This window comes from Amphibalanus amphitrite, unplaced genomic scaffold (genome assembly GCF_019059575.1).
Source record: "Amphibalanus amphitrite isolate SeventyFive unplaced genomic scaffold, NRLGWU_Aamphi_draft 000575F_arrow, whole genome shotgun sequence".
In the NCBI taxonomy this organism is placed as follows: Eukaryota; Metazoa; Arthropoda; class Thecostraca; order Balanomorpha; family Balanidae; genus Amphibalanus; species Amphibalanus amphitrite.
In genome coordinates this window covers 127992-151824 of record NW_024882069.1, presented here as the reverse complement: position 1 = coordinate 151824, position 23833 = coordinate 127992, and the positions used below count along the sequence as shown (strand labels likewise).

Sequence of the window (23833 nt, the reverse complement as noted above, 5' to 3'; positions counted from 1 at the left end):
AGACTTCATTCTACAGTGCTTCGAAAATCGCTCATTTACATGGGGATTGAACGGGGCTTCGAGACTTGACTCCAAATGACGTCACGAGCTGACGTCACGAAAAGGTAGAATCGCCGGACGACCCTACCTGGTATATAGGGCCTTGGGCGTAGTTTCAGTTTGGGACGGAAAGGCAGAGAATATTCGAAATTGGGGTACCCACTCGACATATTTTGTATGTAAATTAAATACGCGCTTCCTGCGACCATCTATTATCAATCCACCACCTGTCTGTTCTCTGAGGGTAAGTACAAGTAGGTTTCCTATGTCGATGTCTGTCTTGTGTCAGTGTTTTTTTTTTCATTTTTGTGCTGTTTGTCAAAATGCTTATAGTAGTTCGGAAGGTTCATGGTAGCTCTCATTGGAGCTTGCTGCATTGTAGTTACTTTTATAAATACTGAACTCATTTTTATCAGGAAGAGGATGTTTGCTTTCCAACTTGAAAATTTCTCAGTTTTTGAGAGGCTAGGCATGTAGGTACAAAAGCCATGTGACTGTCATCTGCGGGCTGCTGGTTGCGTTATACCAAATAGTTACTGGTGCTGCTATCAGCGTCCCTGACCCTACTATTACCTCATCAATCCTGCACTTACAAATAGGAATGTAAAATGAAAACAATTTTAACTGGTGAAGGAAGAAACATAAAACCATCAGGCATCAATGCCTATTACCTACCTACGTCCTACAATATACTTTTTTTTCTAAAATAATGGAAGCTGAAACACCACAAAAATAGGTACCTAGGGTATATATGTAAATATTAGTGTAAAACAGGCAGGCACCTGCCCTGGCTAAATCATCCATCAATACTGAATAGTTGTGCTGTTAGCTGTAAAGTGTTAAATACAGTGTGCTGCACATGCCTATGCCCAAGATCCCATCAAAGTTTGCAGTCTTTTGCAGTGTGGAAACTTCTTATTCATTGGAGCCTAACCCTTCTGTTCAGAAAATGTCTAATTTTAGCAATGATGACAATACAATTCTGCTGTCTGTTTCTTACAGAGTGTATTATTTGACATTGTTCTATGTATAGGTACTCTGATCCCACAGTTTTTGGGCTGTTATGCCATTTGTCATTTATTTGGCTGATTAAAGGTGCCTTTTAAGCTAACATTTAATTTTGCTGGTTTGAGGACAAATTGTTATAGACTTGGTGATACAGTGCCAACTACCAACTAACCCTTGTGGAATAGGTACTATTCTGTTCTTTCATTTGCTTTGCATTCTTTCTACATTATTTTGCCTCTGATTGACAGGTATTATGTGACATTAAATTACACCATGTTTTGTTTAGTTATTGGTATTATCTTGCGACTTGACAATCATTTGCATCTGCCACTCCTCTAATCCCGGAACGTCGACCTTCCGGCCCCAAACCACTTCCAGCTGCGGCCGTGACGTCATTCTTACGCTACTCTGACGTCACTGCTGCTCTCGCCGCCGTTTGTGAAAGCCGCCGCCGCGGCTGCCGTGACGTCACCGGCGCGTCTCGCTGACGTCATGGCTGGTCGGTGAATCAGCCGACGCCGGGCGGCGAGCGGTGGTTAGTCAGTCCGAGTTAGTCAGTCGGGAGAACAGTGACGTGCCGCGCGCTGGTGCTGCGTCGGCGCCAGTGGCTCGTGTGAGACCCCCGCAGAGGGTCGCAGAGAGGCGTCCGAGCGAGCGCCACACTCAGTACAAACGTGTGTCTGTGATATAGCGCGCAGTAGGCGCAGGAAACCGGATCTCAAAAGGTGAGAGCTCTCCGCAACTGGTGTGTTACTCTGCAGCTGCGTACTGTATGCCGTGGTAATTGGGAGAGACCGAGTGCAGGGTCTTAGCGAGGTATGACCGAAAATGATGGTGGATAAGTGACCGGTTTAGGACATTTCACGAGCTCCGTGGCCTACGGAGGCGGACTACGTTCCCTTCAGCACGCCAACGCCCAGCCTCCCGGCACTTTTTGTGATATCCAGCCAGAACAAAGAGATGCCTTTGCTGTCGTTCCTTTCCATTGTCTACATTCACCGCTGCAGGTTATCAGGTCTCACTGGAAGCTGATTCAACCCTCGGGCACGGACTGGACACAGCCGCCGGCGGTGCTCAGCGGGGTTCAGGGCTGACACTGCTCGCGTGACCTGTCGGTCCTGTGACGGCCGAACGACCCCGTGCCGTGGCCCATTAGCCAGATGAGGTTCGGCTCGGTGGTGGTGCTGGTCCGGGGTTCGTGTGGTTCACGAGCTGTGGTTCCGAGTGAGGTCCATGGGATATTGTATGTGCTGTGCGATCTACAGGGTGTGGTCCCTGTGATGAGACTGGGTCAGTGCGAAGGCAGCGAACCCAGGAAGATCCAGGTGTGCGTGTTGGCTCCCGGTCCACCAACACTTCCGTTCAGTCAGCTGGTTTGGTGAGGTGACAGGGTTACGCCCTGATATGGCCAACCCAGCCACATCTGCTGACACTATGCGGCTCTGCTGCAGTCGGGCCAAGGACAGTCCTCTGCATCTCTGGGTAGCTCGTCTTGTTGGGTGGAAAGGGTTATCCGTCGCATACATTACTCGCCCATACGGGTGCCTGACGTGCCAATCGGTGTAGAGCGGTCGCTCATTAATCATTCATATCTGTCCCGCCGACGCTGCAGTGAGGAATGGCGGCCATAGCTGGAAACCAGAGCTACTCCAATCACAGCCGGTCGCCTTCTCCGACAAACACACCCGGCTGTGATAAAGACCAGATGCTCTTCTATTCTGTCTCCCTCTCTGCCCAACTGTTCTTAACAAAAACCTTCCCTGTGTTTCGTACGTTCACATACCTTTTCACTTTACCTAGCAGCACGGCGTTCACACGTTGTTTGGCTCACGTATGTCCGACCCTCGGGGAGAAATCGGCCGTCGCTGTGACGGCCGGCGAGCTCGGCCGGACCGGCGGCGCTCGAGCTGACGGTGCGGCGGCGGCAGAGCGGCCCGTGCCGTCAGCCTTGGCCTCGTGACCGGCCCGAGCGCGCTCTCCGCCAGCCTCCCAGCTGTTTTTACTGACGCCGAGAGGGCCGGGCAGGTCTGACCTACCTGTGTCAGCGGCCGGCCGCCTCAGCAGTCAGCTCAGCGGGCTGATTCATCGGCTGATGGGAGGGAGGCGTCTGACAGAGCCCGGTAGTGCGTGGGTCGGCGCGCCCCGCCCGCGCACACCGTGTAGGTGGGGAGATCGTGTTGTGATTGGAAGACGCTGCCGTCCTTGGAGGCACCTGAGGGAAGCGTCGCTCATTTTCAATGCGTCTGAGGCTGCGTTTTTGGCTTTGTTATGTTTGAGCGTTCTGAAAAAAAAATGAGGTCTTCGAAAGAACGTGATATTAGCTGCTTAGTGGAGACTAAGCAGCTACGCCAAGCATTATCAGCTTACCGCGTGTTTCGCAAGGCCGTGTCTGCACCTGTTTCAGTGATCTGGCGTTGTCCGTATTCAGTCCTGCTGAGTGCCAGGTGGGTGACCTCTGTCCTACTCCCGTCTCGGCCGCCGCCCCTGCCGTCTGCCGGTCGCCCGGCCAGCTGCGTGGGGTGCAGGAGCCGGCGGGCGTCGTCTAATTTTACACAGCGCACTGGGCCGGCGCCGCCCGTCCCCTCTCCACCGCCGCCATCCGCCGTCCGCCGACCCTGCTGGCTGCTGGCGTCAGCCGGAGCTGGCGGCATTGCGACATGGGGCGGAGCCGCGCGTGCGGAGCGAACGGTCCAGCGGCACGCGTGTCCAGCGCCGTGCCCGGCCGATCACCCGCGCGCCTGTGCGATCGACGGCTGAAGGCTGGCACGGCTGCTCTGGCAGCTGCACTGACACGGCTGCACTGGAGCGTACCGCTCTGCAGCCGCCGGCGAGCCCTCCCGTACAGCCGCTGGCGTGCCGCCGGCCGGAGCGAGCTCCCAGGATCGTAGGAACGTGGCCGGGAACGGTAAACGTGACCGGTCGGTCGGCGTGATGAGCTCATACTCACGGTTTTATGCTCGCTCTTTGTTGATGTGACATTGGAAGAGGAGAGATGCTACTGGGATTTGGTCGGCGTATGTTGACTCCCAACGTTTGAGTTGAGCATCGGATCACCTGAAGGTCGTGAAAAGACTTCGTGAGGTGTGGATTAGAGGTGCAAGTTTTACGGTCTCTTATGGCCCCTTGCAGCTGGCACGCTTATCTGTATGCCTTTATGTGTGCGGGGTGTACTACAGTTGATCGTGTCCTTGGGTTCAATGTCCCTAGTTGGTACTGCCGTTGGAACGTTAATATTTGAACTACACTGACCGTCTTCCCACGCTTTGAAGGCATTGGCAGACCACAGATATTCGCCTTTCCTGGCGAGTGAAAACCGCCGGTTTCGTTGTAATCGCCTATGGACGGTTCAGGGCCGAATTCTACATAGCAAGGCGTGCAGTGTAGACTTCCGTGCCGTGCTGAGCTCTCGGCTGGCTCCGAATGGAGGAAACAGCTGGTTATTAGCTCAGCTGGACATGCAGCCTGCTGGTGCCGGGCTGGTTCGAAATAACCAGACCATCCTGCTCCGTCCGACAATGGATGATGATAGCCGGCTGATTGCACTTTATCCTGGAGAGACGAGGCGATGGTGGCAGACTGATTCTTCCTCATTGCGCGGGGCCGCAGGCCAGTTGAGCCATGCTGAGCAGCGCCTGTGACGTGACAAGTGACATCACCCCGTCCAGCCCTGATCACTTCCCGGGGCTCTTATCTCGCCCTGTCCCGCCCTATCTCGCCCCTGAGCCAGCCCAGCTGAGGCAGTCCCTCCCGGTTCGCTCGGTCCGTGTTGATTCAGTCGACCCTCGGCGGCGCCCGGCGTTCAGTGTTTGTGCCTTGTGCCGTTTCCGGCTGCACTGACGTCACCGGTCGGTTGGAGCGGGGTCGTCCGGCTGCCTTTGTGCGGTGGCACGTGCCGAAAAGGGGGCTGACTGCCGACGAGAGCCGCCGCTGGCGCTCCCTCGAGGTCACAGTACTGACACGGGGACTCCTGGTGGAGTGGAGCTTCTGTGGAGCTTGGAACGACTGGTTCGGTCTGCCGTGGAGAAATGCACCGCTCCTAAGGCGGCCACCTGTTACAACCACCGCCCCCGCTGCCGCCGCCCCCGCCCTGTCGCGGTGCACTGACTGCCATGTGTGGCGCACGCTACCCACGTCTGTCCCCTTGACGCCACCCCTCTCGAACATCTGTTCCGAATCGGTCGACGGACCCTCTCCCTCGCAGCGTCGTCCGTACACGGGAGCGACTCCTCATACCTCGACACACCGAGCCGGCGGCGACGGCGGCCATGATGAGTGATGACGCTTAGATGACGTCACCATGTTCCGCGGAGCTTGACGCAACGGTCCGACCGGAACCTGCTTCCTGGCAGCGATCGCCACTCAGCGATTTGCCGCGATCATTTCCGGCCTCTTGAGACATCAGAGTCGGCGGTGGGGACCTTTACCTATCAGCTAGCGTACCTGGTACTCTCGAGTCGCAGACCGGCGCGGGGGAGTGATAGTGTGGGGCGGGGCGGGGTGGCGGCAGCTGGTGGTCTGTCCGCTCAGTTTCGACCAGGCGGTGCGCCGTGCAGGGTCGCGCCGTGCGTGATCTGCGTGTGCCGGAGCTTACCCGATCGGTGGTGATATCAGCTGCAGGAGCGGTCCGGTGAGTGAGAGAGAAACTGAACAGTGAACAGCGTCCTGCTGCCGCCGTGGTGTAACGCCGCCCGCCGCCCGCTGGCCGCACCCATATATGGCGGTAGGCGGCTGGCTCAGGGCCGCGGCCGGCCGGTTCTCCGCCGCTCTCTCCGCCCGCTCCGCCGCTCTGCAGGCCGGCCACGACAGGACCGCCGCGCCGGTCCGGCGCTGTGACTGGAATACGGGCTGCTGTGGCGCCGCGGCAGCAGTGGGGTCGAATAGCAGAGACGGGCGCTGTGGGAAGGGTAACAGGAATGGGGGATTCAGCAGCGGTGGCTGCATAACTAACAGCTTGCAGTGGGCACTGAAGGTGCAGATTACCCTCTGTCGTCAAGCGCACCCATTGTGTGCCCAGTGCCCACCGCCCTGGCCGTTTTAGTTCGTAGTCTTGCAGCAGCCAGTTTGTTGATAATGCATGCCGTGAGGCGGTCGTTTCGCGCCTGCTGGCACCTCCACGGCCGGAAACTGCGGCTTGAAGCGCCGCCGGCCGGGTGGAACCAGAGCCGTCGGCTACGCCCCCGGGCCAGGTGCGACCGGCCGCGGAACGAGCGGGCCGCACCGCGAACCGACTCCGCCGTACGGTGAACCGACTCCGCCGCGCGGCACTGCATTCTGCGGCATCACCTGGGTGGTTAACCCAACTGGATGGGACTGAGAGCCGCAGCCGTCAACTGGGAACTATGTGTTTCTGCTTGGTTCTTGGTGTTTAAATCCTTGCTTATCAGTTAGGTAGGAAGGCATCCGATATTGGAACAAAGCTGCAGTGGAGTCTATCTATTACGTCTTCCTTTTCCGGTAACGATTCGCTGCTTTACCGTCCGTAACCATCTATGTGGCCCCCTGTGCCATCCTGGCGCCCTATCTGCACCGGAACACAGAGCTCCGATCGATGGCATATGACCAGTATCGGTATCGCTTACTGATATCACTGATCAGTGTTTGCAGAAGGATAAGATCAATTAGATCAGCACCATCATGATGGCATGAAAGTTTACGGTGGATCGATTCATAGTGGGCGTGGTAGGGGCGTGGCGCTATGCAAATGGCGGACTGTGAAAAGGGTACGAGTATGATATGACGTTTATGGATACTGCAGGTATGCATGAAAATGCCGCATATGGTTGAGATATTGTGCCATCGCTGTGTGCACGTCACACTGGCGTTCGGGGCGCTCCGCGGTGCCGCCCGCCCTGGGTCTGTATAATTACCCTCTCATGGACGCGGTGCACACCACATTAGCAGCGTGCAGAGCACAGCTCCCCGCGGCTGTGTATTTGTAATGATCCAGACCGGCCCGAGTCTGACTGATGAAGTGAATCGAGAGCGTCTCTTGGATCTGTCTCGTTTACAGAGCACCTGCCAAGAGCAGCGTCTCCGGGACTGACGGCGGCCGGTCGGACGCGCCCGCTGGCGCCGAAGGTATAGCTGTCTGGCGCCGGGCCAGCCGTCTGAGGTGGACTAAGTCAGAGAGAGCGAGGGAGAGGGAGAGCGCGACGTCCGGGGCCTGCGGGAGCATATCCGCTTGGAGTGATTAGACGATGTGTCGCAGTGTCGGCGCTAATGTCATGGTCATTGGTCGCGTCGGGAATACAGGAGGAAACTGATAAGGTGGCAGTGACGCTTGTTTTCGCGGTTTGCCGGGTGGGTGACACTGGCTGGCTCTGGGCGTTGGTTTTGACCTTGGATTTACTTATTTGAATTCACGTATTGCTACTTTGTTTATCACAGTGTGGCCTGTTCCCAGAGGCATGGTAACTGAAGTCTGGCCTGTATCCATGTTTGTCCGAGTCGCTGCGAATGATGATGTCATGACTCACGATTTAGATGAGTCATAGCATAGTAGTGACGTCCGAGTCACTGGATGTCCCCGTAGTCGTGACAAACAACCGTGTGCTTTGCGGGTCAAGCGATCTCACTTTTGCGAGTAACCCATTATTATCTGTGAGAACTTGAAGCAAAACCTTGGCGGAATGATTGAATGCTGATGTAACTTCATGCTCTTGACATTACTATTTTAATTTGGAATATATTCGAAACAGCAATCGACCATACGATCACTCTACGACCACTGTTCTAACCTCCCCTCCCTGTCTGTTCCAGCGCTGACCATGTGGCGACTGTGGGCGGTGTGTGCGGCGCTGGCCGTCACCGCCGTCTGGGCACAGGAGGCAGAGAAGCTCACCCAGCCCAACCCGTGCACCTCCAAACAGACGTGCAGCGAGTGCATGCAGACGCCTACCTGCGCCTGGTGCGCCCTGCCGGTCAGTACCGCTGCGAGGGGAGGGAGGGTGTTTCTAGGAGCGACTGTCAGATTTGTGTCAGGGAGGGTGTCCGGTATCTAGCGTCCCCAGGGGTCGATGAATTTGAGTTGTGCTGGGTTTGTTTTGAAACTCCTGTTCATGTGCTTTTCGTGCTTGGGAAGAAGGAAAGCTAGCTTGGGTTCTTTGATAATTGATTATAATTTAATTAAGTTACGAATACAGCTTTCAGCCCAAGTAGGTACTTAGTCGCTATACTCGTATGCTGTGCAGAGCGGGCGTTCCATCGTGTCTACATGTCGGCTCCAGCAGCTAACTCGCCCATCTGTTTCTCCTCCCACAGGAGTTCAAAACGGCCGACGGTAAGCCAGCAGCACGGTGTAACAAGGAGCAGAACTACATCAACGGCCTCATCACCTGCGAGGCCGGCTTCCTGAAGACGTGGGCCAACCAGGTGGAGACTCTGGAGGACGCCACGCTGAGCAGTGTGCTGGCGGCGCGCGGAGAGTCGGGCGCCGCCGGAGCGGCCGCCGGCGCGTCCGGCTCCGCCTCCGCCTCCGGCTCGGCCAGCTCGGAGACCTTCGAGGCCACCCAGATCGCGCCGCAGCGCGTGCGTATGTCACTGCGTGTGCACGAGGCGCACGACCTGAAGGTGCAGTTCGCGCTGGCTCCCAACTACCCGATCGACCTGTACTACCTGATGGACCTCAGCAAGTCCATGGAGGACGACAAGGACAAGCTCTCCACGCTGGGCAACCTGCTGGCGCAGGAGATGAGGAAGCTCACCTCCAACTTCCGGCTGGGCTTCGGCAGCTTTGTCGACAAGGTGGTGATGCCCTATGTCAGCACCGTACCGGCCAAGTGAGTACCTCGGGCAGCGGCCCCTCAGAGCTTTCATACCTCTCACAGTATTGCTCACACCTCCACGTCCTCCAAGCCAGACTGTGCCTTGTTCATTAGCGTCCGTCAGCGATCTTTTGAGTCTCCATATTCCTTTGCATCCCCCGCCCCATTTTCTCTCTATGTGTCTCCTTGGCCACAGCATCCGTGGTCCTCGCTTCATTCGTATCCATTTGTCCCCTCTCTATGTCGGCATTCTGGTCGATAACTATGTCCTAGCCCTCACTCTCCTTACGACCCTTTTCACAATGGCTGACCTATGGGCTATGACTCACGTCCTGTGTTACAGTCTGCACCGTGACCTCACCCGGGCACACAACCAGGGCTGATATGTGGGGAAATACCGTGACGCAGGGTTAGGTGACTGGGTCATAATGTGGTTTGATAAAATGGGGGGGGGGGTGGCAGTGCCGTCAGGTGCGTGCCTGCTGCTCAGTGCATTTGTTTTGGTGTAGATATCAAATCAATCTTCATTTGCAAGCAAAACGTCCGGAAACGTAAAGATGATTGGCACTCTTCATCCGCTTTTGCTACATATTGTTTATTTTTTCACATTGTGATCTTTGTTGTTAGGGTTTACATTTTGCCACCATGTCCCTCAACGAATCGACAACCGGACCAGTGACCACATAATGAATCTGATCGATGTTTAGCCTGAGCCGCTCAATTTAGATCGCCATTGACCAGTGTATGATGAAAGACCGCACTCGCTGTCCCAGGCGAAACGCATTGCTGTTCCCGCCCCACCAACGATTACTCTGCCATCCCCACTGCTCGATCACTGAAAGGCCAAGGCCAAACAACATGCTGGGCAGCTATCTATCGACGTGCCGTGACGATGTGCATGTTTTAGCAAAAGTATGCCAATGCGTGACTCAAAAGGTATCGGGTGCCACCCCGCTTCGGATACCACCCATCCCAAAGTCGTAACATCTTCAGTTTAGGGTTAATCATTTTAGATTTTGTGATTCGAATCATGTTTTTTCATAGTTGAAACAGTTGTTTGAGGACATGTTTTAATATTTGCTCAATTTTTGTATGTCTTGCTCTACTTGGCCCGAGGCAAGCGGATTTTCATTTTTCAAGCATGTCGCTCACCCACTAAGCTGTATGATAGACGCATATCAGCCAAGACACCCAGGAACCCGTGTTGTCGGACCGGGGCGTCGGCCGTCCATTTTTCCGGTCGCCGCCCCCGCCCTCACCCTCACACTGCAACCGTTGCTCAACGTCCTGTGTGCCGCGTCCCAAGGTTGCGAGAGCCATGCGACGGCTGCGCGGCCCCCTACGGGTACAAGAACCACATGCGCCTCACTGATGACACGGACACCTTTGAAGTGAGTTGGGCGGCGGCGGCCTGCCGCTCGGTGGCGGAGCTGCGGCGTAGCGCCGGCGCCGGCCGTCTGACCCGCCCCTCCGCCCCCTGAGCTAATGTGACGTCCCTCACAGCCGGTGTCATGTCCCGTCCAGAGCTCCGGATAAATGCACGGCCGTCTAGCATGCTCGCACCATTAAATCGTCACCAGGCGTGCATCGGTAAAGCTGCAGCGCGCGGGTAGCGCTAAAACGGGCGGCCTGACAGGCTGCCGGTCGGTACTCTAACGTGTATGTCGACAGCACGTCGCTAACACCCTCTAGTGGACAGGCGGGGAGCAGCAGTTGGAGTCGTGGCCGCTAGGTGGCTCTGCGCACGCTAACCCGCGCTCGTGTCTCGTTTTATAGTCTGGAAAGCCCGTGCACTGGCTGCGAGGCACCGTACGGATACCAGAACGCTCTTTCGCTCACCTCGGATACAGAGATGTTCGCAGTAAGTTGGCGGTGGCCTGCTGTGTCTCGGTGACCTGACCTGACCCTGGCTGACCTCCAGGGCGGTCAGCTGTTGTGGGAGCTGTGGGGGTGTGTTGTGATATTCTTTCTGATTCTGCAGATACAGCTTCTGTTTGATCTATTCTTTTATTTCTTTGTCATCTTCGCTTCTTTTGTGTGGGATATGTGAATTGTGTGCCATCATTAATCTTTCCTTATCATTTTCTGGGCTTTTGTATATTCTTTCTCGTGCGTCTTCTCAGTGAGAAGATGTGTGTCTAATATTGTACAGTCTGTCTTAAAAGTACCCTTAAAAGTACCGCGCAAAGTGACGGTGGATCCATCAAGCCTGACCGATGAAGGACTGCCAAATTTGAGTCACCGAAGCAATGGACATCCTCGTCCATTCCCCAGCTCCATTGGTTCGGTGACTTTCAAATTATAGCAGGCCCTTCCTCGGTCAGGCTTGATGGATCCACCGTCACTTTGCGCGGTACTTTTAAGACAGACTGTACGTTCTCATAGCTCTCAGTCGAGAGGGATACTGCTTGGGGGAGAGCTCGGGCACTCCGTGTATATCAGTTATAGTGCCGGCGTCCCTTGTCTGTCGGGTCTGATATTTGTGGCTACCTGCTGAGATTCAGTCTCCAACGTCTCTCTGTGCAGACTCATATCCTCGTGGCTAATGTGCTGCTCCTGCAGAAAACCCCTGTTTTCCCGCCCCGTGACGCTTATCTGTGAATCGAGGAGCCGGTCAGTTTGGGATGTGGAGCTTCAGAATAGGTCTCCGGGATAGCTGTAAAGGTGGTCATCGTGATTTGTATAATGAGGGAAATTAATTCAAAGAGCGATAATTGCATGAATGGGTTATTCAGTATGGCTATTGGGCTTGCATGTTTTACGTTTGTGTCTAAGTTATGTGTTGTGGACTATGGTTCATAAATTGTGCATGCTGGGGTATTTGTCCTAAAGTGACTTGTGAGGCTGGGCTGGTCTAGTGAGCATTGCACTCTGTGACTAATTGTGTATTCATAGTTCGCATGTAATTCATATATTAAAATACCTACTGCTTTTTGTGCTTTGTGTTGTTAAATTTTATCGTATTAACAATTTGGAGAACATCGTTGTCATGCTCTTTTTAAGAAGCTACATTTCTTTCATTTTTTTGTTGTTTTAGCTCTTAAATTCACGTCAGTTTTGTACTTTTGCCTTTAGAGTTTCATTTTTAAAGTAAAATATTTTGAAGGGTAAATCCAAGGACTAATCATGATGTATTAGATTGTCTTTGCTTATATTCTTTCCCTTTTCTCCATTCCATCATTCTAGATTTGTCCCTTTCCTTTTCCTCCCTTCCCTGTCCTCCTCGACTTCTCCCCCACCTCTGCCCGCCACTCGCCACCCCCTCCTCCGTGGTCCGTCCGGCGACTGACCTGCCACCTGGCGTCGGTAGCGCGAGGTACGCGACGCCAAGGTGTCCGGTAACCTGGACGCTCCCGAGGGCGGCTTCGACGCCATCATGCAGGCCATCGTGTGCAAGGAGGAGATCTCGTGGCGCAGCAACGCGCGCCGTCTGCTCGTCTTCTCCACCGACGCCGGCTTCCACTACGCCGGAGACGGAAAGGTGCGGACGGAATTTGCGGAGGAAAATGATTGCTGATTTGTGTTCGATGCTGCTCTATTGCCATAAGTTACACGTTTTTGTTTCCAAGCAGGTCAAATCTGGCTGAAATTGAAATTCAAATTGTCCCAGCTTAACAAGTGAAGCGTAATATTACACAAAGGTGTTTTTTAAGTAAATAAATGCGAGCCTGGCGTATCAACCTGTCTTGTCTACGTTTCATATCGTACCGTGCATGCTCCACATTCCACAACTCACCAACCGTTACCCATCTCCGTCCCGGCAGCTGGGCGGCGTGGTGAAGCCCAATGACGGCGTGTGCCACCTGGACTCCCGCGGACGGTACACTCATTCGGACATGCTCGACTACCCCAGCGTGTCGCAGATCAACCAGAAGGTCAGTCGGGCTGGGATGTGTCGAGGAGGCGAGGTGGGGTTCTATAGTTGAACGGATCTACCTTATAGTGTGGAACTTCTGGAAGAACTGGGCGAAGACTTTGTGTTGCGTTTAAGGCGATGTGGGACCTAGGATGTGAAAAGTCGAGCATGGGATGCGTAGTGGCGTGTGTCTTGTGATAGTTAGTTTGGAAGCCTTCAAGGTTCAGGCGATTAACCTTTTTGATTGATCTCACTTCGTTTTTCATTGCTTCATATATGATCAGATGTGTTCGACACGATAGTCGTAATGATAACCGATTTTAAACCATTGCTCTCAATATTCTGTTTTATGTCTTTCTTTCCATATTCTTCTGCCTAATATGCTGCATCTTCCAGCATCACCACCATACCATTCTGACCTTCACCACTGCTCCCTTCGATCCCCAGGTGAAGGAGAACAGCATCAACGTCATCTTCGCGGTGACGGCCGAGCAGCGTGAGACGTACGACGAGCTGAGCCGCCACATCGAGGCCAGCTCGGCCGGCACCCTGTCCAACGACTCCTCCAACGTCGTCACACTCGTCAAACAGCAGTATGACGTGAGTGGATGACTATAAACCTTTTCACGATGGAACATTGAACACCTATTTGATTCAGTTGGTTCACTAATTGGGACCTGATAAATTTTAGTTGTTTACCTGTAGGGTGTCTGGTCAACAATTGATCGCTTCCTTGTACCCATCGGCAGGCCATCACCTCGTTTGTGGAGATGAAGGACAACTCGACCGAGTTTGTTCGCATCCGCTACTACTCGGCGTGTCGCGGCAACACCACCACCGAGACCAACCGCTGCGACAAGCTCAAGATCGGACAGCAGGTCAACTTCACCGCCAAGGTCGAGGTGAGTGGAACGACGGTGAAAACGGTTGGACGGGCCTGTTGAAGCTGTTAGTGGGTGGGGAAGGAGTAAAGTGTTCAGATGTGCATAGTTAACTTGAAAGCGATTGTAACGGCTTACTTCGTTCGCATTGAGTGAAGCTGTATTAATTGCTCAGCTTAAGGTTTGGTTCATAGTCGCTCCAAAAAGAAACCTTTTTCCTTTTGAAATCATATCTTCTAAACATCCAATTTAAATTGCTTTGTTTTTTAGGCGTTTTTCTACGTTGTTGGGCGTTTTTTATGACGTGGTTGAAGGATGCAATAAACGGCGAACCTAGCCCTCACACCCTCATCACTCTCTCCGACAGCTGATCAAGTGCCCGGAGGACCCGGCGCGCTGGAACGACATCATCGAGATCAAGCCGGCCGGTCTGAACGAGTCGCTAATCATTGACCTGGCCATGCAGTGTCAGTGTGACTGCGACCGGCCCGGCGGACCGGTACGATGGCACGGGGAGGGAACAGTTATTTTTTAGGGGACAGGAGGTGGAGGGATGTGGACAGAGGCCTGGGACGGTGAGTATATGTTACGGTGCCCGGTGGATATCGAATGCCTAGCGTGTCGCTTTAGTTTGTCACTTATTCAATTGTGGGATGGCTGTTGGTAATATATAATACTGAACGAGGCCGGTGTAAATAAATTTTCAAGACCGAGGTCCTTACTGAATTTTTGAACGAGGCCGAAGGCCGAGTTCAAAAATCAGTAAGGACTGAGGTCTTGAAAATTTATCACCGGCCGAGTTTGGTTACGGAGCGAGCGAAGCGAGCGTAGTCTTTCCTTAGATTAACGGAAATTTCTGAGTATGAGCGGCCGGCCGTGGTCACGCTTTTGCGAGGCTTATATCTCAGCAACCACTTGACCGATTTACACGCGGTAATTTTTGTAGGGTAGCTTCATTCCTTCTACCAAGTATTGGACTATTCCCGATGCATGTGGGTGACCCCTTATGCACGTTCCACGTGCAAAACGAAGAGGTCTCACTTTTGTAATTGTTGCAATATCTCGGTAACTACTTGGCCGATTGCGCTGAAAGTTGGCATGTAGGTAGGCACCCACTAGGCACTGCATATACATGTGCCGGAGTTGGGGTGCTGCTGCACGTGCGCACGTGCAGGGGTCGTTTCCAGATCTCGAGAACGGCTGGACCGATTGCGCTCAAATTTGGTACACGGTTAGGGACCGGTTAGTAGGATGCAGTGCACAAGTCAGTTGGGACCCATTTTGCACGTGCGCACGTGCAGGGTGCCGCTTCCAGATCTCGAGAACGGCTGGGCCGATTGTGCCCAAATTTGGCACATCGCTAGAGACCAGTTAGTAGGGTGCCGTGCACAAGTCAGTTGGAGGTACCCCCTCGCAATTTCGCACGTGCAAGGCCCACCCTCTCGCTCGCTCCGTTAGTCGCCCCAAAAGGCGTTATACTGGTATGTATTTTACTGTATGCCAACGATAAAATAATTGTCTAGACCGAAGCTCTTAACCGTTTTTTGAACGAGGCCATCCCAAAATGTTGACTTGGTAATTCGTTTTTGACCGTGGTCACTTTGCTTACACCAGTTATTACCACACCCCTCAGGCTAATGTATTTGAATAGGCCAGGCATACAGTAAGGGTTTTGAAATAGCTTTACACCACGCTGTAGCAATGGCTGGTGCTGGTATGTAAAAGTTCAAACTGTATTCTGTTATAGAACTGAGATTCTCATTTGATACCTACTCTAACCCGTCCCGTGTTTTCCATCCGTCACCGACAGGGCTTCAAGCCGGCCGCCATCGCTGCTGAGTGCAACTACGGGGGTGACCTGCAGTGCGGCAAGTGTGTGTGCGATCCGCTGCACTTTGGCGCCTTCTGCGAGTGTTCGCAGAGCGACCCGAACGGCCGGATTGGCGAGGACCAGTGCCGGCCGCCCAACTCGACCGACATTCTGTGCTACGGCCGCGGCGAGTGTGTGTGCGGCGAGTGTAACTGCTACCCGCGCGAAAACCCCAACGAGGTGGGTGGTGGTCGGATGGGGATGGAGGAGACGATAGAAGTGTATGTGTGTGTGTGGGGGGGGGGGGGGGGAGGTCTGCAGGGAAATGTTTATTCATTGTGGGATGCGACTTTTTCACCTCTCATGGATTGGCCTATCACGCCATTCGTGCATTCATCTGTCAATAGCTGTACTTATATGCGGACAATAGACATGTTTATATTATATTTTGCATTACATGCTGTTGCATAGATTTGTTAATACAGGTTAGATTCTAAAAGAAATCGCACCCCTTTGTTATGGATCCGACCGGCAAATGCTTGGAGCCTGGGACTCTGCATATCTAACCTCGTTCCTCTCTCTTCTCAGGAGGTGAAGGGCGACTTCTGCGAGTGTGACAACTTCTCGTGCGACCGTCACGAGAAGCTCCTGTGCTCGGGTCCCGATCACGGCAGCTGCGTGTGCGGAGAGTGCAGCTGCCTGGACGGCTGGACCGGCAATGCCTGCCAGTGTCCCGCCAGCAACGCCTCCTGTATCGCGCCAGGTCAGTAGGGGGTGACCGCGCCGGCGGGTCAGATCGGGCTGAGAGTGGGGCTCTCCTAGTCCGATTAATCATTAAATTAGTTTGGGTCATCACGTATGGCTTCGCCAGAGGCTATGAACCCCGTGAGGTCTAACCCTGGTTTATTTTTCATATCAATTCAATTAATGGTGTATACTACAGTGGTGTGGGTGGCTTGTACGATAAAGAGGGCGAATCCCACATGTGTGCTCTGCAATGGTTGTGACTCATAACCTCTCGTCTCCTCTTCAGGTGACACCCGCCAGTGTTCGGGTGCCGGAGAGTGTGTCTGCGGCCAGTGTGTCTGTAAGGAGGAGCAGGGCGCCCGGTACTCGGGCAAATACTGCGAGGACTGCCCGGTGAGTCGCCGCCGTCGATACACGTCCGGAGACGGCACCCTTTTCATGACAGCTTTGCGGACTGTCAGTCACATGCCTGGCTGGAGTCTGGCGGTCCTGCTGACATTGCGGGGTTTAGTCATAATGCGCTGGGAGGGCTAAATATTGACTTCCGATAAAGAGCAACATATCGATTTATTCAATAGATTCGGTAGTGCACTTCGAAAAAGTCCATTGCCGGCCCGTAAATATGGAAATGTTGCGCTTTGTTCGCCCAGTAATCTATTGCTTTTGACCTCTAGATATATGACTTAAGTCTCGCATGTGTCAGCATGCTCCATCAACTGATTCGTGATTCTTAGATTGCGAATCTTACATCCGTCTCGCCTTGACCTGATCTCCCTCTCCCGCCCCCATAGACGTGCCGCGGCAAGTGCGAGCTGTACAAGCCGTGCGTCAACTGCGTGGTGCACGACAGCGGCGAGCTGAAGGAGGAGGGGCGCTGTGAGGAAGAGTGCTCGCACCTCATCATCAACAAGACAGACGTGGTCGAGGGTCAGTACCGGGCGTGGAAACTGGCTGATGTGCTCGCGAAATCCGCTAAATGTTCAAGAATTTAATCCACCGTAGTTTGTGCGGGGTTCATTACAGTTATGTTGTTCGAATTTTATTTTGTCTCGATTTCTTGCATGAAATCTCGAGGAACTAGGAAGAACATTATTCTCATGAACCCCTTTAAACGGAGTAATATTTTGTGGAAAAAGTACCGTAATTGATCAATCTTTACCACAACTCAACAAATTTCTGAACTACCATTTTACTTGTTCCTTCACCCGCCTGACCGTGTCCCTGCGTTCGTGTTCACAGTGGAGAACCCCGACGAGCGGATATGCACGTTCAGTGACGAGCACGGCTGCCGCTACCAGTTTGTGTACGGCTACGACGGAGAGACGCAGGTGATCCGAGCGCAGGAGACCAAAAAGTGCCCGCCGGCCATCAACATCCTCGGTGAGAGAGGGACGGGGAAGGGAGAGGAGGGAGCGGGTGGAGGGATTGGTTGGGCGACTGGTTGACTCATTGACCTTTGCATACAGAGGTGCCGCTGGTTACCTCGGTATTCAAAGGTCATGACTGACTGAAAGAGCTTGTGAAGGAATAAATAAATCAAGTAAGCTCGTTAAATTTTGTGATTGCCGTTATTGTGATATTCGCCATGGCCATGCTGACCCTCTGATTCTCCTCAGGTATCGTTCTGACTCTGATTGCCGCTATCGTGGTGGTCGGTATGGCTGTGCTGATGCTGTGGAAACTGCTCACCACCATCCACGACCGTCGCGAGTACGCCAAGTGGGACTCGGAGCGCAAAATGGCCAAATGGGACACGGTGAGTCGCCGGCGGGACGGACCGAGGTATGGTGAGGGATAGTGCACGGGCAGGAGGGGAAACGGGTGAGAAGCTTATGGAAATGTAGCTGATGACTGTTTGATTAAAAAAAAACTATTTTGTCACTTACGTCTTTCAAATGTACTTGTCAGCTGTTGAGATTCCGTCATGATTTTTTTTTTGGGGGGGGGGGGGGGGTTAGGCCCTTTCGGTCCAATGAGACCATTTCAGAGCCGGGAGGATGATAGAATATAGGGGGAGACATTGGTCTGGGCAGGCACCCTAGTGAGTCACCGGGGCTGAGCCCGTCCAGAGGACAGGCCACCCAGCCCCAAGGTACTCCCTGCACCCGGCTACGGGGTGCGCTCCCTCGGGAGCAGTGTGCCGCTCCAGGGAGCAGCCCGCATGAGATAAAGTTGCCTGCCCAGCCCGGAGGGGAGTTGCGGCGTGGAGGAGAAGGATTTCAACATCCTGAGGATAGAAGCACGGAACGGTGTCCGTCACGATTAACCTAACACTTGTTTTATGTGACTGGCAGGGCGAGAACCCGATCTACAAGCAGGCCACGTCCACCTACAAGAACCCGGCGTACGGCGGAAAGTAAACAACTCTATCATCACACACGGGTGACAGAGTCACCAGCACATCCTACAACCATCTCACCGCGTGGTGAATCGATTTGGTGCTGTCTGTGCCGCTGGTTACCTCGGCAACAGCACCAGGGGTGGACGGAGTGGCGATGCGCCGAGCTTTACCGTCGTATGAGAGTGCGGAGGTGCCGCCGCGAGTGTCGCACGCGGCTTATTTTCTTGAGCGCTGAGTTTAGACAGCTGAGAATGGTGTGAAACTTTGGCGGAAGATCTGAGAGTAAACAGCCGCGTTTTGCGTTGCCCATTCGAATGCCCCGGCCCCCTCATTTTTTTCCTCCCGCCCCACCCTCCCCTATGGACCCGCGACGTATGTTTGTGTTTGTGTGAACGTGCGTACGGCGCTGAGTGTACAGGCTAGTCTGTGTCGGCGGTCTCGAGCGGCTGGACTGATCGCCACGCGGTAGTGCAGCAGCTATAGCGGTGACTGAAAGACATTTCAGTAGGCTGATCATCTCACATTGGCGTCCAGATTCGTCCCGATCCGTTCAGTCTCGAATCGAGTCTTAGTGTTTCGTGCCGTCGGGGATGCTGCTGTCTTATACAGACTGCTGTGTCGCACAGCTCTCCGATCCGATCATGCCTTCCGAATAGCAGTGCCCTGTGAATACTTCGTCGATGAATGGAGAATTACCGTTTTCCGAAGCCTTGTGCCGCGAACGCCGGTGCCTTGTGTCTGCTGCCTGACAAGCGTCCGCCCACGCGCGCCATCGATTTGTTAGAACGGTCAACACAACTGCAGAGGAGTTCCTCAGCCGAACTTTTGTGAATATGTGGCGAGTGGTGCTGCTAACATGCTTACGAAGAAGCCGTTTTAGTGGATTAATGGACTGGCGAGATGAGTGTTATCTTCCAGCTAGCGTCGAAGTCTTCTACTTAAGTGATGAGATAAATTAATCTAATCTAGCGCCGGAAACCATGTGAATGTTTTTGTCTTCGTGCCATACTCGCCCTGTATTGCTGATACTTGTCGGTTTTTATATAATATATTAACTTTAATATACAGACGTATTATATGTTTGTAACGCCATGTGCATGGGACATCGGCCCGCATGTGACATTTACGGACGCTAATACCAACGGTTTGTGGTACCTAAATGATTCCTCTGTCCAGAACGTTGGGGCAGAATAAACTGTATAGGTCCGTTGACCGTTCCGTTGCTGCTTTCCACGCTCAAAGTGGGGTTTTCAGTTCATTGCTGGCACATCCGGCTATGCTAAGCGTGGGTTTATGCTTCTTTGACCGTGGTCTGACTTGCCTAGGAATTAGGAAATCTGTCCGTTCACAGTGTTCCAGCTAAATTATGTCTGAAACGGGTGGTCACTGGTCAGGATTGATGAATGAGTCACTACAATTTAACATTCGAGATAAATTATTTCAAACGGCTGATGGGTGACGAGTTTCTGTTTTCCGTAGTCTTATCAGGCAAGATTACTAATACAATTGCGATTTTCAGTGGTAAAAGGTCGCCTTCGCCGCTAGTGCATATGACATGATTTGCAAGAAGGATGAAGTAAGCCAATATATAATAATTCCTTGAAATTGTTTAAGGTTTATTAAATCATATTCTGGTTCGCTATTTTTAGTCTTTCCATTTGGATTATTATCGGTTATATTGGTTCGAATCGACGCAAATGATGCAATAAGATTATTTACTAGTTGATTCCCAAAAGCTTTTGAGCCATGTCTAGCGCAGCTGTTTCTAGACTGGCGCACCATTTTCTGTAAGGCCGGCCACGTAAACTGTAAACTTTTATAAATTCAAGTATTTACCGGTCGTTCAACATCGAAAGGTAACGGTGGCCTTGAAGTTGTGTTACATAAAATGAGACTTGATATTTAATTTTATTTCATAATAGCAATAATTTCAGTACTGACGAATAAGGACTCTGAAATTGTCGGAATCGATAAGCAGCCCTGCTTCCAGATTAAGGTTGAGATCCAGAATCCAGACTCGAGAGTCGAGGCATCAGTGCAAGTAGGGCTTCGAACCTTTAGCCACTTTATCCACATCACAGCGTATTGATATGCCCACTTGTGCTACGTCTGTCCTAAGGTCTGTCCTACCTATTAGCAACCAATACCGACTCAGCTTGGCGACTGCCAGTGCCTCGGCCTCATGATCAACCAGATCAAGGCCGTATCTCATGACAATGATTTATAGTTGATATGCTGTGCAGTGTGCACCATGTCAATTTGTATGTGTAAATGAAAATATAACAATGATATTTCAGATTATCTCCTACAAACATGGATCAAGCTAAGGAGGTGTTCGAGAAACTGGCACTGCTAGTTACCACTCCTGACTGCTATGATGAATTTTTCAACAAGATGAACTTTATGCATGGTATGTGGTAAAGATTAAGCCCAAGGCTGCTATACTTTTTAACAAAATTAGGAATGTGTCTTCCATTTGTTTTATCTGGTCATGTCAGGGAAATTTCAGAAGTTCCGTATTTTCTGTATTTATACTAAAACAAATAAGATTCTCACTGAAATATGAGATTTGGACATTCTTCATCCTTAGGGAAAGTCATGCATCACCTCACCTTTTTGTCTTTGTGTTCTCAGTGCCATGTCTGAAGTCAACACTAAGCAAAGGACTGGGGCTTGGAATAGTTGCTGGATCTTCCCTGGGTAAGTTTTCTATTCTATGCATGTCACATTAAAGTAGATTAGGTGCTGATGGACTGTTACACTTGAGCTGTCATACTTGCTTTGTCAATTAGCACACTTTTTTCTATAATATTCATGCATTATATGCTGCCAAAAGTGTTGGTGAATGACAGAGCCTTTTAATATGTCATTCTGCTGAGAAGTTGAAAGGCTGGTAACTGGTCCTCTAAAAGAGTTTGATATGTGTAAGCCTTGAATCTATTAGTAAGTGGCTTCTTTTGTTTGTTTATTGCATAATTTTTCTCAGTCTTTGATGGGATTCTGTCCTATTGCAGTGAAAGTCCCCCAGGTGCTGAAGATCCTCATGAACAAGAGTGCTGAGGGCATCAGCATCTATGGCGTACTGATGGAGCTGTTTGCTGTGACGGCCGCCACTGCCTACTGCTTTGTACAGCAGTATCCGTTCAGGTACTGTTCTTGTAACATGGGCAATGGGTACACTCAGCCAGCAAACAATGATGATACAGAATTGATCTGTATGTTTTCTGGTAAGCAGAATGATGAAACTTCCAGCAGGTACCTAGGACGTAATGAGAATGAAGAATCAATTAAACCATCTGCCAGATGAACATATAACTGTTTATTTAAGCTATTGGCTTATATTCTGTTATCTATTATTCAATGTATGTGGAGACCACTGAGACATGAAAAACCGTAATCTATCGATAAATTGGAAATTATACCGTAAAACTCGTCAAGTACGCTCTCACTTTGTCACATCACTCCGCTTGGAATGTGATGCGCAAAACAATTTTACCGCAGCATGTACGCAGACTGTTTCCTCCACTGTTTTGTTGAGCGTGTCAGAAGTTAATGGAAGAAAGTCGTCTGACTAGAACAGTTTCGCTTGCGAGTAGCTATTTCAAGTATCGAGCGAATGCTTCCTTCTAGCCCACACCTGTCTTCCGCGCCAGTGCTTGCTCATCAAACTACTGATAGGGCACTTGTGAGAACAAAACTCGGGCTTGTCGTTGTCCATCGTTCCAATGTTGGTTTGTCATCCGTTGCATTGTCAACTTGAATGGCTGGCTACTGCGATGGGCGTGGAATCGCTCCCTGAGCAATGCATTAATCTGCACTAGCTGGTACAGGAACATACCGCTGAAGCTTAGTCTGACCAGGTTGCACAGACCAGGGTTGACTAGGCTGAGTCGGAGTCGGAGTCGGTCGGAGGCAACAGTTCTGACAGGAGTCGGAGTCGGAGTCCCCGAAAACCCATGGAGTCCGCAGTCCTGCAAAGTCTGCGGAGTTGGAGTTGGAGTCGGTCGGAGTCGACAGTTATGCCCGGAGTCGGAGTCGGAGCTGGTTTTTGAAAGCCGGAGTCTGAGTCGGAGTCATCGAAAATCCATCGACTCCGCAGTCCTGGCACAGACTAGAAATATTGGTGTGACGACGTTGACATACTTTGGTGCTGGCTGTTCGCTCTCAACCACATCCGCTGTCAATTTCTGTGGGTGATGTTTCGCTTCCTCGCCAAACACATTGGGTGATAGCATATCGCTTAGTAAGGAAACCATGGCAAACGCTGGTCTTGGTAGTGTATGTAAACTTTTGTGGCGTTATCAAATCACTGAAGGAAACTCTGTACTGGCTGCCAAATCTTGTTCGTCGCGACTGTCCGCTATTCGTATAAATTTAGAAACTGTTCGTGAGCTTATCAACCTCCTGAGGTCACGAAAGCTGGGGTTGACAGGAAGATTAAAACAAAGTTTACTGGGGAAACGAATCTCAAGATCATGTTTTATTGCTCGATCTCAAGGCTGGTGGCATTAGGAAAATATTGGTTTTAATAAACCGAACTATGTAAATGTGGCATTACATTAGTCATAGTCTTTCCCGTTTTCTTTCTCGTTTTTTATCTTCCTCTGCCTCCTTCTCTCCATCTTTCCCTCTTATCGCCCTTCCGTTTCTCCTCACCCTACCAGCAGCTATTTCTTCGTTTCCTGCTCCCGCGCTCTTTCCCTCCCCATCTCCTGTCCTCTGTCCTCTCCCGTCACCTGCCTCTCATCACCTCCCCTCCTCCCTCACTCTCTCTGGCGCCGCTCCTCTGTCCATTGTCCTCGGTCACGGCCCGCCCCCGGTGCCCGTCTCCGTCCTTTGTTCACCGTCTGTTGTCCACCGCTCATCGTCATCTATTCAAAACTCGCGCTCTAGCTTGATGTCGTCACTAGCCTCATACTTGCCTATCCTGTCCATCTCCCCTCAGCCGTGTCCGACAGTCTCTGTCTTTCAGTCCTTGTTCTCAACTTTCCTCTAGTTGCAGTCCTCCAGTCCCCATCCTCTCTTCATGTCTTCCAGTCCCTCTCCTGCCCTCCATTCCCTGCCCTCAGTTCATGCCCTCCATTCCCTGTCCTCTAATACCCTCCATCCCTTGTCATCCAGTACCCTCCATCCCTGTCCTCCAGTCCCCACCATTCTCCCGGTGTCCGTCCGACCCGTCCCGGCCGTCCGGCTCGGGCCGCTGCCGGTGTCGGAATTAATGGCTCGGCCGCCAGAGGGGGCGGCCGCCGCGCGGCGCGGGCTCCATTGACGCCGCTCCGCGCCCGCCGGCGCCGCCGCGCGCCGCTTTGTCCTGTATTGAATACAGCATAATGGGGGATATAGTCTTGTGTTTGGAATATAATAGGAGATGAGACAGGAAAAAAGGAA

The 23833-nt window shown here is 52.2% G+C and overlaps 2 protein-coding genes across 12 annotated transcripts in view; both read left to right on the top strand.

Moving 5' to 3' along the window:
- The first annotated feature begins 115 nt into the window (after positions 1-115).
- On the top strand, positions 116-19523 carry LOC122394131 (integrin beta-PS-like). Of its 11 annotated transcripts, none has more exons than XM_043390758.1 (16): positions 116-283; positions 7807-7967; positions 8308-8825; positions 10587-10671; positions 12121-12291; positions 12575-12685; positions 13114-13266; positions 13416-13568; positions 13915-14046; positions 15358-15597; positions 15946-16120; positions 16391-16497; positions 16896-17031; positions 17344-17484; positions 17721-17860; positions 18399-19523. In XM_043390758.1, the coding sequence occupies exons 2-16, from the start codon at positions 7815-7817 to the stop codon at positions 18462-18464; spliced, it is 2481 nt and encodes an 826-aa protein (XP_043246693.1). In that variant the 5' UTR covers positions 116-283; positions 7807-7814; the 3' UTR covers positions 18465-19523. The 11 variants fall into 11 exon arrangements, with proteins under 11 accessions (XP_043246693.1, XP_043246698.1, XP_043246692.1 ...); XM_043390763.1 differs by lacking the exon at positions 10587-10671 and adding an exon at positions 10117-10201; XM_043390757.1 differs by lacking the exon at positions 10587-10671 and adding an exon at positions 10117-10201 and having other exon boundaries at positions 151-283; positions 7804-7967.
- Positions 19524-20213: 690 nt separating this feature from the next.
- LOC122394137 (mannose-P-dolichol utilization defect 1 protein homolog) overlaps positions 20214-23833 on the top strand; it is a 52084-nt gene continuing 48464 nt past the window's right edge. Inside the window, exons 1-4 of the mRNA XM_043390777.1 lie at positions 20214-20301; positions 20743-20855; positions 21080-21145; positions 21460-21592. Of these exons, the coding sequence (XP_043246712.1) occupies positions 20759-20855; positions 21080-21145; positions 21460-21592 (296 nt within the window). The 5' untranslated portion in view covers positions 20214-20301; positions 20743-20758. The remainder of the gene's footprint in view (positions 20302-20742; positions 20856-21079; positions 21146-21459; positions 21593-23833) is intronic.

What these genes read in the sequence shown, in the direction of transcription:
- LOC122394131 (XM_043390758.1), top strand. Translation starts at nt 7,815, where the DNA reads ATGTGGCGACTGTGGGCGGTGTGTGCGGCGCTGGCCGTCACCGCCGTC. An exon ending in GTCAGCACCGTACCGGCCAA is followed by an intron (nt 8,826 to 10,586) that starts GTGAGTACCTCG and finishes CTCGTTTTATAG; the next exon opens with TCTGGAAAGCCCGTGCACTG. An exon ending in CGCCTCCTGTATCGCGCCAG is followed by an intron (nt 16,121 to 16,390) that starts GTCAGTAGGGGG and finishes TCTCCTCTTCAG; the next exon opens with GTGACACCCGCCAGTGTTCG.